This window comes from Somniosus microcephalus, chromosome 25 (genome assembly GCF_052327205.1).
Source record: "Somniosus microcephalus isolate GS21.2 chromosome 25, FLI_Smic_1.0, whole genome shotgun sequence".
NCBI lineage: Eukaryota > Metazoa > Chordata > Chondrichthyes > Squaliformes > Somniosidae > Somniosus > Somniosus microcephalus.
The window spans coordinates 52,073,906-52,090,412 of NC_141011.1; the positions used below are offsets into that span (position 1 = coordinate 52,073,906).

General features: G+C 43.5%; 1 protein-coding gene across 1 annotated transcript in view; it reads left to right on the forward strand.

The window, feature by feature from the left end:
- The window catches only part of pex14 (peroxisomal biogenesis factor 14), a 272,290-nt gene that overhangs the window by 203,916 nt on the left and 51,867 nt on the right, over positions 1-16,507 (forward strand). The window contains exon 6 of the mRNA XM_085967441.1: positions 14,675-14,777. Coding sequence (XP_085823567.1) covers positions 14,675-14,777 — 103 coding nt within the window. The remainder of the gene's footprint in view (positions 1-14,674; positions 14,778-16,507) is intronic.

Consider the following 16,507-nt stretch of genomic DNA (forward strand, 5'->3'; position numbering starts at 1 on the left):
TAATTGGTATTGTTGGGCATGTGAAGTAGCTAGAATGGTTTCACCAAAAGGTTTATACAATGTCACAAAAAATGAAGTGGCAACAGAGTGCTTTGGCCTGCCAGCATGATTAGCATCAACGTCATAGTTACACAGTTGTAGCTGCAGTGGACTGTACATGTTGACTATGTCAGATGAACAACTTCCCATAGTTGTTTTCTGCACCCAGCCAATGACTGCAAAAAGGATGGTAGGGATCAGAGGAAACGTTTCAAGGATAACTTCAAGTGACGACTTAAAAGAATGTGACCTTCATCCAGAAACCTGGGAAGGGTGGTGGGGGGGGTCAGAGGTAAAGTTTCCTGGATGGCCTGAAATGAAGGTTGAAGGATACGCCGCTCATCCAGAAACCTGGTAAAATTCATCCAGAGAGCGGTGAGAATGTGGAATCGCTACCACAGGGAGTGGTTGAAGCGAATAGTATAGATGCATTTTAAAGGGCGGTTAGGCAAGCATATGAGGGAGAAAGGTATAGAGGGTTATGCTGATAGAGTTAAATTGGGAAAGACGGGCGGAGGCTCAAGTGGAGCATAAACGCTGGCATGGACTGGCTGGGCCGAATGGCCTGTTTCTGTGCTGTATATCCGATGTAAGATTGCAGCATCTGGAAATCTCATGGTATGTGTCACCATATGCTTCAAAGCCAAGTGTTCACTGAAGAAAAGTGTCGTGATAGATAAGTCAACAAGGAACAGTTGGTAACAATGGACATGCAATACATGTGGTTGTTAATGTGCACTGTGTATTGATCTTTGGAAGCACTCCAATAAACAGTGTTAACTGTGACCCTCTCCTGTGCTGCTGTGTCATGGTCACCTTCATTTCAAAGAAACTTGTATTATTACAGCTAGTCCAGGTACTAACCTATATTCACTTGGAACTGGTTAAAACTTTCTGTACGATAGCAAAATACTGCAGATGTTGGAAATCCAAAATAACAACAGAAAATGCTGGAAAAACTCAGCAGGTCAGGCAACATCCGTGGAGAGAAATTTCTCTCCACGGATGTTGCCTGACCTGCTGAGTTTTTCCAGCATTTTCTGTTGTTATTAAAGCTTTCTGTAACTATTTATTGTGTTAACTGGACCAGCCACATAAGTACTGTGGCTACTAGAGCGGGTTAGAGGCTGGGTATTCTGCAGCGAGTGTCTCACCTCCTGACTCCCCAAAGCCTTTCCACCATCTGCAAGGCACAAGTCAGGAGCGTGATGGAATACTCTCCACTTGCCTGGATGAGTGCAGCTCCAACAGCACGCGAAGCTCGACACCATCCAGGACAAAGCAGCCCACTTAATTGGCACCCCATCCACCACCTTAAATATTCACTCCCTCCACCACCGGCGTACCTTGGCTGCAGTGTGTACCATCTACAAGATGCACTGCAGCAACTCGCCAAGGCTTCTTCGGCAGCACCTCCCAAACCCGCGACCGCTTCCACCTAGAAGGACGAGGGCAGCAGGTGCATGGGAGCACCATCACCTGCAAATTCCACCTCCAAGTCACACACCATCCTGACCTGGAAATATATCGCCATTCCTTCATTGTCGCCGGGTCAAAATCCTGGAACTCCCTCCCTAGCAGCACTGTGGGAGTACCTTCACCACACGGACTGCAGCGGTTCAAGAAGGCGGCTCACCGCCACCTTCTCAAGGGCAACAAATGCTGGCCTTGCCAGCGACACCCACATCCCAGGAACAAATTTTAAAAACTTGTGCTGTTTAATATATTTGATACCAAGTTATTTTTGAGTAGTTTTGTTCTTTTCTGGAGTTATTTATTTTTATTTTGGGTGCAGTCAAAACAGTACAACAGATATCCTAGTCTTGTGACAGCATGCCCTTCACAGCTGCATTACGTATCATTGGAAACAAAGGAAACCAGGAAGACTTTCTTTTAAAGCTGATTAAGCAAAAAACAATTATTTTAAGAGGTTCAACTACTTGTTGCATTGACCTGTTTTCCACCCCACTGTATTGAATGTCAAGCTTGATGCTCATTTAACCCCTCTTTATGAGGAAGATATAGTCCAACTTTATTTTGTAGTAAAGGGCATCAGATAGTAAAGTCCATAAGAAAACAATAGACTGCACATTCTTGTATAGTAAATTTTTAGGGATTATTTTATGCTTTTCCTTTGTTAAGGCATATGAAAGTTGAGTACAATTGACTGCTGTAGCATTGGGCCATACAAAATGTAATGCATAGAAAGACTTAATAAGAACATAAGAATTAGGAGCAGGAGAAGGGCATACGGCCCCTCGAGCCTGCTCCGCCATTCAGTAAGATCATGGCTGATCTTCGACCTCAACTCTACTTTCCCGCCCGATCCCCACATTCCTTGAGTCCACAAACCTATTGATCTCAGCCTTGAATATACTCGATGACTGAGCATCCACAGCCCTCTGGGGCAGAGAATTCCAAAGATTCACAACCCTCTGAGTGAAGAAATTCCTCCTCATCTCAGTCCTAAATGGCCGGCCCCTAATAGCGCTATTCTTTTTCAATAAAGAAACCAAGGGAAGGCCCCAAAGAAGCTGGTGACTGGGATTTTCCGGTTCAATGCTCTTGGCGTAGGCTTGGTGTTCATATCATAAAATTCTGTATCCCCGGCCCATGAATTCCCAGAATTATTGGTTGGAAAGTAACATGCTCATTTATCTAAGGACGGATATACTTGCCTTGGAGGCGGTGCAGCGAAGGTTCACTAGATTGATTCTTGGGATGAGAGGGCTGTCCTATGATGAGAGATTGTGTAGAATGGGCCTATACTCTCTGGAGTTTAGAAGAATGAGAGGTGATCTCATTGAAACATACAAGATTCTGAGGGGGATTGACAGGGTAGATGCTGAGAGGTTGTTTCCCCTGGCTGGAGTGTCTAGAACTAGGGGGCATAGTCTCAGGATAAAGGGTAGGCCATTTAAGACCGAGATGAGGAGGAATTTCTTCACTCAGAGGGTTGTGAATCTTTGGAATTCTCTGCCCCAGAGGGCTGTGGGTACTGAGTCTTTGAGTATATTCAAGGCTAAGATAGATAGATTTTTGGACTCGAGGGGAATCGAGGGATATGGAGATCGGGCGGGAAAGTGGAGTTAAGGTCGATGATCAGCCATGATCTTATTGAATGGCAGAGCAGGCTCGAGGGGCCGTATGGCCTACTCCTGCTCCTAATTCTTATGTTATGCTGCGGGGGGTGCAAAATTCCTGATAAACTCTCGCAGCCTGCGCCAGGAGTACCAATGCCAATAATCGAAGCTGATATATTTTATGTTCCGTAATACATCTAAGTAGATGTTTACACGCAGCTTGATTTTATATAAGTAGAGTTAAGATGGTTTTAACTTTTACACTTGTTTAGAGTTACCATTAAATGGATCAAGTGCACAGCAAATTAAATTGCAGCTAATTGGATTTCACTGCTTGGTTTTGAAGTTGGTTGCTTCAGATGTCATTTTATTTGTAAATGGCGGCATGGAAACCACACATGCACTTTCAGTGCCACGTTTTCCTCATTGCACTGTTCCAACTCACCATGAGCAATGTCATGATAGATCTAGCACTTTAAAAAAAAATACTCCTTTTGTAAAATGGTAAGAATGGTCATTGCACACTTTCTGGTTGCATTCATGAATACCAGCTTAACACATTGCACTAGAAGCAGAGCAGTTGCAGGATTTTGTAAAAAAAAAATGACTAATAATCAAATCACGCTTTCTTAAAAAAAAGTTCCTTAACAAATGGCCGATGATTAAATAGATGATTATAATGAGGAAAGCAACCCTAAATTATTAGGATCTGTGGCACTGTTATTGAAAATATTTGAATCCAATTATAATAGCTCCGTGCCAAAATGCAAAGAAAAGAGGCGAGTAAAACATTAAATGTTGATCTCCCCTGGAAATTCCCAATTCTGCCTTATGTGCTTTCAGTTGAAACTAACGAAGGGCAGAAAACGAGACTTTCTAACTGCTCTACTGCGCTTGGTGGGGATTGTCTTCCAGTGATTGATATTTTTTTGGAGGGGGGAAGACGGGGTATAATCAGATCCCTGTGTAGTCACTCTTCCAGTAGGCAATTCTTTGCATGTTGAACATACCAAACCTGTTCAGACATTAACTTCTAGTCTTTCCTTATGACGATATTTATAGTTCTGAGGAAGGGTTGCACACCTGAAATGTTGACTTGTGTTCTCTCAACAGATGCCTTCTGACCTACTGACTGTTCCCAGTGTTTTCTAGCATCTGCAGTATTTTGCTTTTTGTTCATTAAACTTATTGGCCTAGAAATTCAGTGGGCTGCGCCACCCGTTAGCGCCTTAAGGGGGCGCTAAGTGGGTCGGAAGCCACTGGCCACGCCTCCTGCTAAATTTAGCGGTACGCTAATGGTGGCGTTAGCCGTTAGCGCTGCGCCGCTACCGATGACGTCATCGGTGCGCGCAGCGCCCCGCTGACGCCCCGATCGCGATATTTAGTTGCGCCCCCCCCCTGCTTTAACGCCGGACGCTATGTGCGACCAGTTCAGGGGGGCCTACCTGCGGCGGTAGAGGCGCTAATTAAAGGAGAGGTGCGTGGCGGCCATTTTTGTTGCTGGCCACCTGCCAGCACCTCTCCGCGCTGCCGTCCCCGGCCTCCTGAGCGCCCCCCCCACCCCGCGGAGTGCCGACTGCGTTCCAAGAGCCCGGCACTTCTTCTCAGTGCTGGGCTCTTTTGCCGGCACTCGCGATCCTCGATCGCGCTGCACAAGGCCCCTCCCCTTTAAGAAGGGGAGGAAGGCCTGCAGTACCGCAGCGTGTGGCGCTGCGGCACGTTGCGCAGCGATATTCAGTTGCAGTGCCCCAAGAGGGATGCGGGGCGCCTCCAGTAGCGCCGCGCTTCCCTCTGGGGCGCTCCAACTGAATTTCCGGCGGGCGGCTGCGACTGCGTCCGGGGCGCTACTTTTAGCGCCCTGGCGAGGCTGGCGCCCCAAACGGGGCTATAGTGAATTTCTAGGCCATTGTCCTTGAGCACGTAAGTGCAGTACTGGGGGAGTGCCACATTGTCGATGGTATCGCCCTTGGGTGGAACATGAAAGTGAGACCCCCATCTGCCTGTTATTGGGCCAGAAATTCGGGTCGGAGGCTTCCCGCGGGTGCAAGCCCTCGACCTGCACTTACCCGGGGATGAGGGGATGGACATATGAGGAGAGGTTGAGTAGATTGGGACTCTACTCATTGGAGTTCAGAAGAATGAGAGGCGATCTTATTGAAACATATAAGATTGTGATGGGGTTGGATCGGGTGGATGCGGGGAAGATGTTCCCGATGATGGGTGAAACTAGAACTAGGGGGCATAGTCTTAGAATAAGGGGCTGCCCTTTCAAAACTGAGATGAGGAGGAACTACTTCACTCAGAGGGTGGTAGGTCCATGGAATATGCTGCCCCAAAAAGCTGTAGAAGCTACATCATTACATAAATTTAAAACAGAAATAGACAGTTTCCTAGAAGTAAAGGGAATTAAGGGTTACGGGGAGCGGGCAGGAATTTGGACATGAGTCTAGGTTCGGATCGGTCATGGCCCTGTGGGTAGCGGAGCGGGCCCAGGGGCCGTGTAGCCTGATCCTGCTCCTATTTCGTGTGTCTAATTCTGTTAGATTCAGGAGATGGTTCTGTGATAGTGGATTGGCGGTTAGGATCAGATCAGCCATGATCTTATTAAATGGCGGAGCAGGCTCGAGGGGCCGATTGGCCTACTCCTGCTCCTATTTCTTATGTTCTTATGTACCTAGCGCGCCGGCCGTTGTGCTGTGGGCCCGCGTGGGATTCCGATCCTGGGCCTCCTCCAACTGCCGGTGCGCAGTGCTTGCGTATCCCAGGGGCGCAGTTAGTTCGAAGCGTCCCCTGGGATCACGTGGGCCATGGAGAGCCAATCGTAGCAGGGAATCTCTATTCATAGATTTGACAGGAAGACCTGTCAAATCTATGAAAGAGAGATCAGCCCCAAAACATAACTAAAACTTCAAATTAAAAAAAAAATCACATTTTTAAAATAACTATAAATTACATAAAATAACTTTTAAACAATAATTAAAATTTTTGAAAAGATTAATTACAGTTTTTAACGGGGCTAAAAATAAACTTACCTTTCTTTAAAGCATTTAAAAATAATAAACCTGTGGAAAAAATGTTTTAATTTTACTTAATTCACCACTTACCTTGTTAAAAGCAGGCCTTGCGACTGCTTTTTAAATGCGTAGCTGCTGGAGACTTACCCTCCCGGAGAAACCTGTAAAAAAAAAAACGGAAGTTCGATGCGCACGCGCTGCCTCTCCGGCGCACGCGTTCGACCTGTGAACCCCTTCTTTCAAGGGAACGGAAGTTCCGGTTTCCCGCGCATGCGCAGTGCATGCACAAAACCGGCACTTTCGTTGGCCCTACGCGTGAGTACCCAGCGCGTACTCACCCGTGGGGACCCGAATTTCTGGCCCATTATGTTTCATATGGACATTAAAGATCCCATGGCACTATTTGAAGAAGAGCAGTAATTTTTCACATTCCCATTCCTCCCTAAACAAACATCACCAAACAAATGAACCTATTTGTGAGATCTTGCTGTATACAAAATTGGTATCCAAAATAACAGTTCACTTCATTGTAATTAATTGTTTGTTGAAGCACTTTGAGAGATGTGATAACAAGCTTTATAAATGTCTTTCTTTCTCTAATAAATCTATAATCTGTGCAGCGCATATGCTTTCTTAATAACGGGTTTTTGTCTTTTTTTATTTACTGGACTTTCATCAAGGTTTCTCCATAATAATGATTTACATTAACTGGGTGCCATAGAAGGCATAATGAGGACACCGCATGTCGGACGGATGTCTCAAATTGATCATGATAGTTCCTAAGGCCACAGAGAGATTGTATGAATTTAAGCCACAACTTCCATATGGTGTCATGCATGCAAGCTGCAGCAGCCTGGGTTCAGCAATTGGTGGCTAGTTCTATAACCTAGGGATAGAATTCCAAGGAAAAGCATAGTCTGTCTGGGAAGGAGTTCCTTGGTAGAACTAGTTGTGTTTCAACTTTGTATTCTGCGCAGATTTATTGCAGAATATTGCATCGTGTTCTTATGTAGATGTGGAGGTTTTTCAGGTCTTGTTGCTGTTATGACTTTGTACAGGATTGACAGCACAGCGATTATCTCTCTCACTCTTTGGTGGTTTTACTACTCGTCTTCATTCTGAATATTAAAATAATTGCTGTATTTATGATCTGTGAGACTGAGCGCATCGCAAGGTAGCTGGTTTGCTGTGAAGCCAAGTTGACAACTGGATAGCAGGTATTTACGATCTGAAAAGCTACTCATGCACCATGATTTCATTGAGTTTGGCAGGTTTTGAGGTCTGGATAGCCAAGTTTCTGCAGAATTACACTCAGGTGAGGCAAAACTGCATTTACTAGAATATCAATGGAAGCAACTGGCTTCCCTTGGATTGAAGTCTTTATATTCTGCTCACCTGTTGTGTGACGGTGTCTCTTTGTCATTACTGTTTGCACCACATGTTCCCTTCACTCAATGCAGTTCTATGTAGATTTATTTTTAACGAGTTAAATATGAAACAGAAATAAGCTTCAAGACAGCAAGAGCGTGGTGCCATATCACTTTTCAATAAGCACATGGTTTATGAAGGCATTGAGTAACTACTTCATAAAGTTGGTGTTTTTATTGACTGGATATAAACTGGAAAATTAAAGAACTGTCTAGCAACATCCACTGTATTCCTGTTGACTGAAGCAAGTCATTTATAAATTGCTATTAAATACTTTTTCCACTATACACATAGCTTAAATTACATCCAGTTTCTACATTGCATCTTTCAAGATTTATAGTGTGTTTCTGACAATACATCTGATTTTACTCTTAATCTTCCCTTTCATGGGTATCCTCACACCATACATGAAGGGTAATGGTCGGCGGGTGTTTTTGTGACTGGAAGGCTGCATCCAGTGGGGTTCCCCAGGGCTCAGTACTAGGCCCCTTGCTTTTTGTGGTATATATCAATGATTTAGACTTGAATGTAGGGGGGCATGATTCAGAAGTTTACAGATTGATCCAAAAATTGGCCATATGTTTGATAGTGAGGAAGAAAGCTGTAGACTACAGGAAGGTATCAATGGACTGGTCAAGTGGGCAGAAAAGTGGCAAATAGAATTCAATCCGGGGAAATGTGAGGTAATGCATTTGGGGAAGGCAAACACAGCAAGGGAATATACTATAAATGGTAGGATGCTGAGAACTGTAGAGGAACAGAAGGATCTTGGAGTGCATGTCCACAGATCCCTGAAGGTGGCAGGACCAGTAGATAAGGCGGTCAAGAAGGCATACATGATACTTTCCTTTATTACCTGAATGTAAGAGCAGGGAGGTTATGCTAGAACTGTATAAAACACTAGTTAGGCCACAGCTAGAGTACTGTGTACAGATCTGGTCACCACATTGCAGGAAGAATGTGATCGCATTAGAGAATGTACAGAAGAGATTTACGAGGATGTTGCTGGGACTGGAGAATTTTAGCTGCGAGGAAAGATTGGAGAGGCTGGGGTTGTTTTCTTTGGAACAGAAGAGGCTGAGAGGAGATTTAATTGAGGTGTATAAAATTATAAGGGGCCTAGATAGAGTGGATAGGAAGGACCTATTTCCCTTAGCAGGGAGGTCAATAACCAGGGGACATAGATTTAAAGTAATTGGTAGAAGGATTAGAGGGGAGTTGAGAACTTTTTTCACCCAGTGGGTGGTGGGGGTCTGGAACTCACTGCCTGAAAGGGTGGTAGAGGCAAAAACCCTCATCACATTTAAAAAGTACTTGGATATACACTTGAAGTGCCGTAACCGACAGGGCTACGGACCAAGAGCTGGAAAGTGGGATTAGGCTGGAAAGCTCTTTCTCAGTGGCACAGACACGATGGGTCGAATGGCCTCCTTCTGTGCTGAAAATTTCTAGGATTCTCCAGCAAGTAAATGCTAGGCCTATGCCACAATTTGGAGAATGACAGGTGCAAATCCACACTCAAGTGGTTTAATTTTAATTGTTACCATGGTCCTCTTTGACAAGTATAGGCAGATTAAAACTAATTGGTATAGCACAGCTTTAATTTGTAAATGCCTGCGAATAATAAAGAAAGCCCAAAACTGATACGGTGTAGTGATAGGGTACAGTTAGCGTTCACATTGGAGTGGGAAGGGAGTATGTGCCACAGTTTCTAAATTCATTTTTGCTGCGCTCCTCCAATTCTGGCCTCTTGTGCATCCCCGATTTTAGTCGCTCCACCATTGGCGGCCGTGCCTTCAGCGGCTGAAGACCTACGCTCTGGAATTCCCTGCCTAAACCTCTCCGCCTCTCTACCCCTCTCTCCTCCTTTTGAGACGTTCCTTAAAACCTACCTCTTTGATCAAGCTTTTGGTCACCTGCCCTAATATCTCCTTATGTGGCTCGGTGTCAAATTTTGTTTGATAATCGCTCCTGTGAAGCTACTACGTCAAAGGCGCTCTGTAAATGCAAGTTGTTGTTGTCGCGAGGCAAGCATTTGTGAGATCAGTGGCACCTGTAAGACCATGGTATGTCCACCTGTTCACGGCTAGAAAAAAATCATGGCATTATTCCTTTCTAAGTATTGTCCTTTAAACCCAAGTGGAAAATAACAGTGAAGGTTGTTGCCACAAATAACAATGAATGGTTCTGAGGGTCTAATTACATCTAAATAAAAAAAAGGGTTTAACATGTTATCGCAGTTCTGCTACTAGCTGCAGTAGGCTAATTAAGTTGCGTTAACAGTTACTTAACCCGAGTTCAAAATGTTTTATTGCAGCTTAAATAATAATCAGCTTTACACTGCATACGAACAGAAAATTCTGTTTTGTGCGTTTCCCCATAGAAACAAAATATAGAAAGCAAATAAGAAAATTAAACTCTACCCTTAATAGTTTGTTGCAGATGCTTCCACTTAGAGATGATCTGCATCATTTGATCTGGTAGGCTGGATTTCCAACTAAGTAAAAATAGAATGTACATGAGCTGCAACTTTATACGTTTTGGTGTGTGCAGTTGCACTTGAATGGGCGCAGAATTATGTTTCTGATGCACCCAATGCCATCATGAAGCATCCCAGATTAGATGTGGTGGATAGTGACTACTTCAACCGAAAGCCTCCCTTGTTGCATCAGTGTAACACCTAAATATCCCGTACATTTGATCCTCGTGACCTTTCACACAGTCAGTGGCACTAACTTTGTTCAACCTTTTAAGTTTGTAAAAAGATAAGATTCCCTTGACGTGGGTACCTTGGGGGGGTGGGGGGGGGGGCATCATGTTTTGCCCTGCTTCAATCGTGCCTGCTGTTGGCACTCAATATGTAAACTGCCACGTAAAAGACTTAAAACGTATAGGCTGATTTAAAAACCCGAGAAAAATAGTGGGTGAGAATTAAACAGACATTTGGTAAAACATTTGGTGTCTAGTGAAATACTGCTAATGACCTTAAGTGGTTAGGGTGCTTGGTGCAAAGCAAAAATGGTTTACTGAATAAGTTCTAATTATATGAACCACCTGCCTCTCAGCTGTGCCCTTTAGTATGTTTCCCTGTTGCTCTTGTGTTCAACATTCTCTCCCGGGAAACTAATGTATCCTGTTCTGAGTACTGCTCCTCTTCGTCTTCCTCATAATCTTCCTCCTTGTTCTCCTCATTCAGTGGCCATCAAGTCTCTATCCAGGCTCCTGATGTACCTTTGTGATAAATATTGCTCCTTGCTCCCTGCTCTCGCAGCAAGAGTCAGGGAATGCTGCTGGGAGGCAGAGGTATTCTAGCCTTCCTTGCAATGTGAAACTCGCCTGTTCCCTCGAATGAGAATAGACTCCTGCAGATAGTTGCTGCGGCATGGAGTGGGGGCTAAGTGAGTGACAAAGATGGAAGAACCCTTGCTCCTCCAGTCCTCAGTGATTGAATAAATCAAATTCCATTTTTATTGAATGGTATTCTGGGATTTGCACTGGCATTTCGGGATCCAGTTCATTGACTCTGTCCATTCGTCCGCAAAAACTATAAACCAGTGGCCTTGGTGATCATTATTGTATGTTCCTCTACCTGTCTTATTTAATTTCAATTTCTTGCCTTTTTTAAAACTATAGCAAAATGGTACGTGAGATGTACCATGTTTGAGGTAGGTACATGGTGGTTAGCAGCAGTCGTGGCGGGGGGTGTCCAAGGCTTTGATAGCACTGAGGGAAGATGTCCTAGAATCCTAGAATTTGGCAAACCTGTGGGGGGCTTGAGGTTTGGTAGCATGTTTGGGGGGGAGGTGGCGGAGAGACCATAGAGAGTTAACAGCACAGGAAGAGGGTTTGCATCTTAACTTCTTCATCCGGGTTGCATTGAAATCATTTTCAGAAACACAACTGAAATGCTGCTATATGCAAAGATGCAATTTGACTTTCCACTGAGAAAAATAAATAATAGATTGTTTTGGAATCAAAGATTAAAGCAATCTCAGGTGTGCAATGACCAGATAATTTGTTTTAGTGATGTGGGGATAAATATTGTCCAGGACAGGTGTGCAATCGGCACTCTCTCATGTTTGAAGTGGTCTTTGCCTCTTTCTGTTTTTATCCTCTATCTCTCTTTCGCTTATACACATCCTCGCTGTTATTTTTTTTAAACTCTGCTAGTTTCATCTGAATTTAGCATCTGAGGTTTGTCCTGTAACTTCAAATAATAATTGAGTACAGGAGTAAAGAAGTCTTACTCCAATTTTATAGGGCCTTGGTGAGACCACACCTGGAATACTGTGTACAATTTTGGTCTCCTTATCTAAGGAAGGATATACTTGCCATAGAGGGAGTGCAACGAAGGTTCACGAGATTGATTCCTGGGATGGCGGGACTGTCGTATGAGAAGAGATTGAGTAAGCTAGGCCTGTATTCTCTTGAATTCAGAAGAATGAGAGGGGATCTCATTGAAGCATACAAAATTATTACAGGGCTTGATAGGGTGGATGCTGGGAGAATGTTTCCCTTGGCTGGGGAGTCTTGAACCAGGGGCCACAGCCCCAGGATAAAGGGCAGGCCATTCAGGACTGAGATGAGAAGAAATTTCTTCACAGAGGGTGGTGAATCTTTGGAATTCTCGACCCCAGAGGGCTGTGGAGGCTCAGTCATTGGGTATATTCAAAACAGAAGTCGATAGATTTCTGACTAGTAAGGGCATCAAGGGATATGGCGATAGGGCCGGTGAATGGAGTTGAGGCAGAAGACCAGCCATGATCTCATTGAATGGCGGAGCAGGCTCGAGGGCCGAATGGCCGACTCCTGCTCCTATTTCTTATGTTCTTATAAGTGCATACAGCACTTACGCAGTGTGAGATCTCCTTTCAACTTTGCACAAAAATATCAAGAACGAGGCTAGGTTTTTGAGACAAGCTGAGATCTTCAAGTTAAAAATAATGTTGAAAGTACTAAAAAAAAATACAAGATAATTTTATTGCTAAGTTTAATCCTGTTACTGTGAAATATGTTATTTTTCAAGTGTTGTTTTGACTCTAGTCGGTTGGATGGGGGAGAGGCGGGGGGGGGGAAACGGCAGGAAATTTATTTTCAAAAAGTGGTTGGAGCGATTTGATCAGCTCACCTTTTCCTTGCTAAGATTACAATTACAATGACTAAATCTGATTCAAAGTTAATGGCCTGGATTTTCTGTGGCCTTTCCGCGTATGTGGCCATAAGTGCCTCGCAAGTCTCAGGTTCGCACACGGGCTGCGCTTGCGCGAAAACCCGGAACTTGCAATCTGTCGCGAATCCTCTCGATAGAACCTCCGCATCCCCGAGAAATAGACATTCGCTGGCGGAGAGTTGGGCTATTTGTGCAACTCTTGCCCAGCGGATGCCCATGAAACTCTTGCACCTGCTAAAAACAAGTGTGTGGCCTTTTACCAGCATAAGGCTGAAAAATATTAAAATAATTTTTTTTATATAATTTTAACATTCAAAAACCTGTTTTTAAAAAAAAAAGTTTATTTTAGGCCCCTTAAAAAATGTTTAAATTTATTTTTCAAAATAAATTTTTGTTTTAAATGTTTAATGAAATTGTTTTTTTAATTAATTTTAAACATGTAATTTTTTTTATATTTCAAGATTGTGTACCTGTATTTTTTGAGTGATTCCTATTGAGCTTTTGAGTGTTCCGTATGTAAATGGAATCCCCGTAAGCACAATGGGAATCCCCTTTCTGATTGGTTGGGCTGGCTGGCCCATGTGATCCCAGGGTTGCTTACGCGCCTGGAATATGTGAGCCTTGACGTAGGCTTACGCGTAGAGGCCCAGGAACGCGAGTCTCCGTGGACCCTGGACCATCAGGCAGGCCCGTAGATTTATTGCGGTTCGGAGGCATCTGCCCGCGCGCGGGAAGCCTCCGACCACAACTTCAGACCCAATGAATTTACTTAACCAGCCAATTCACTGGAAGAAGTTTGTGCTGAACTCAACCAAGTTAGCTGGAAGAATTTGAATATTAATTTACACTGCAAGAATTTGCATATGAGAAACTCGCAAGTAAGAAAGTGAAAGATCTTGCATTTCTATAGCGCCTTTCACTATCCCAGGACATCTCAATGGGCTTTACAGCTAATTAAGCACTTTAAAAAATGTAGTCATTGTTGTAATAGCAGGAAAGACGGCAGCCAATTTCTGCATAGCAGGTCCTACATACAGCAATGTGAAAAATAAATAATAGATTGTTTTGGAATGACCAGATAATCTGTTTTAGTGATGTTGGTTGAGGGATAACGATTGGCTAGGACACTGGGGAGAACTCCCTTGCTGTTCTTTGAATAGTGCCATAGGATCTTTCACGTCCACCTGAGCAGGCAGACAGGGCCTCGGTTTAACGTCTCATCCTAAAGATGGCCCATCCAACAGTGCTGCACTCCCTCAATGCTGCACTGGAGTGTCGGCCTGGATTATGTGCTCACGTCTCTGGAGTCGGGATTGAACCCATGACCTTCTGACTCAGAAGCGAAGTGTTTGCTGAAGTGTTACAAGGAAGTGTGACAAAACTAGGCACTAGGCATACTGGTTTTAGAATAGATTATAGACATATGTAGAATATCAAAATCATGTACAGTGTGGAAAGCTTTGCGTTGCGTCAAGTACTCATTTCTACTGCAAGAGTTGCAACTTGACACTATAGACGTGCACAGCGCAGAAGGAAGGCCCATTGCGCCTGTGCTGAAGCAAACCAAATAACCCTACTGCCCTCCTTTCTTTCCATAGCCCTGTATCCTCCTCTGCTTTAACAGAGATCTGACTTTGGAAGCATGTAAATATTAGTTCTGAGATGGTGTGCTAGCTTAATGTGGAACCAAGAGGGAAGACATGACATTCTGTCTTGTTCCATGGAATCTCATCATATGCAGAGCAGCACTGTAACAGAAAGCTTCCTTAAACCCTGCTTGCCCACTCGTATTATGTCCCGATTTGTGTGGTAGTGATGCGGGGTTATGAGGCATATGAGAGATAGAATTTACTAAATTGGTTAAATGACATATCCCCGGTCCCACCATATGCACTAAATATTTCCTTTGTTAATCTTTTTGAATATTTTTGTTCTTCCAGAGATATATTCTGCCTCTTCTAGTGGCCAGCAAGGAAGACAAGAAGCATCTGCAGAGGATTGAGTCGGGTGTTACTGAGCTAAGTGGGACCATAACACAGACAGGTGAAGATTAATGCTTTCATAAATTTACCGTTAAATTTCCTCAGCTTTTAATTCAGTGAGGGAAGTTCAGTTATCTGGTATATAAATCTCCCTAAATTAAAAGATGAAGCTCCTGTAATTTCTCTTTCCTATGAAATTGCTTGTTTACCGTCTGTGTGGTTTCAATTAGGTTGTGTGGTTTCAGTTATGCTTTAGTGAAAAGCTTTTGACCCGTAGCATCTTAACGAGATACGGTAACCTGAGTTGTGCCTCTCTGCTCTGATGTACATACTGATAACTGCCGTTATTCTTGAAATAACCAAATCATGTTGCATATGTGTAATTCTTATCTCCAAGAATACTCTATATTTCCCAATCAACTTTTTTTTTAGGCACAGGAACTTTAGATTTGAGAGCTGTATGGAATCACTTGTGTCTTGTGTAACTGGAATCGCCCTTGGTATTAAAGTACGAAGAACAAGTGTGTCCAGAAAATCAAACGTGTCGATTCATTCGGTTTGAGCACAATTAGCATCGGGAACAATGGGGATTGGAAAATTTGCTCTTGCCAATTCGCCAGGAGCAACTTGCTTTCCAGGTTGGGTCGGTGAGCTGAAAGACAAAGCAATCCCTGACTTGCAATGGACAATGGTTTGTTTATCCTTCCCTTTTTGGTGCAACATTGTGTTTCTCGAGTTTTTCCAGCTACATTTTACTTTTTTATGGCTTATGTAGCTCTTCCCTTTACTAAGAGCTAACCTTAAGTCTTAGTGTATTATAAATCATCTTATTTTGAAATGTGGGCAGAGCAAAAATTTTAATTGCTAAGGTGGTATGAGTGTTTTATTTATCTTGTGATCTTGAGTACACTTTGCCCAATATCCAGTTAAACAACAGTGTCACCCAGGGGATGTTAACAAAGGCCCCTTGTGTGTACTGGATACTGTGCTACCATGTGTTTTTAACCTGTCTTTACAAAAGGCAAACTGTAAAGCATTCTAGTGATTGTAAACTGACAAACTATCATAGAAATATAGAAACAAACAAAATACATTTTTTCCAGTGAGATATGTCTATTCCCTGTTGCTTCTTGTGCCATGAAGAATAACAAAAATAAGCAATTTTGCCACTAGGCAGAACTCACTTTCAAGCTACCTGTGTCTGTTTTATCACCTTTTTGAGTCCGGGCACCCAGTTAACCGGTTTCCAATCTTCTGGTACCTCCCCAGTGTCGAATGACTCCCTCCTAATGATTGTCTTGTGATCACAGGGGACACATGATCCTCTTATGGGACTGAGGGGAGAAGTTTCACAGTTTGTGGGAAGAACTTTACAGTTTAGAGATCCTGAGCGAGAATAAGTTAGAGCAGGAGACAGTACAGTGAGTTTTCACTTGAACATATTGAAGATGCAAGGAGGACAAACGGCATGTAAGGTGGCATATTTGAAGCTTCGGAAGATGAAGAGGAAAGTTCAGAGGATCACTGTCTGTAGTAGTATCTGGCACGCCTGTCAGCCGCAAATAGGATTCAGTTGTTCGATGCTTCGTTGAGCCTTAAGGTAAATTGCGCCTTGGAAGGAAGTGACAGCCCAACCTGACTTAGCTGTTAACAAGTGCGTGCTCTTTCATTGGGTAATGGTGCACATTAGTAATTGAATACACCAAGCCTCCCAGCTGAAAAAACTATGCATGGGTTGAATGAACATAATAGATTTGGGAGAGAAGTGTAAAAATATAAGATTTCATGTGA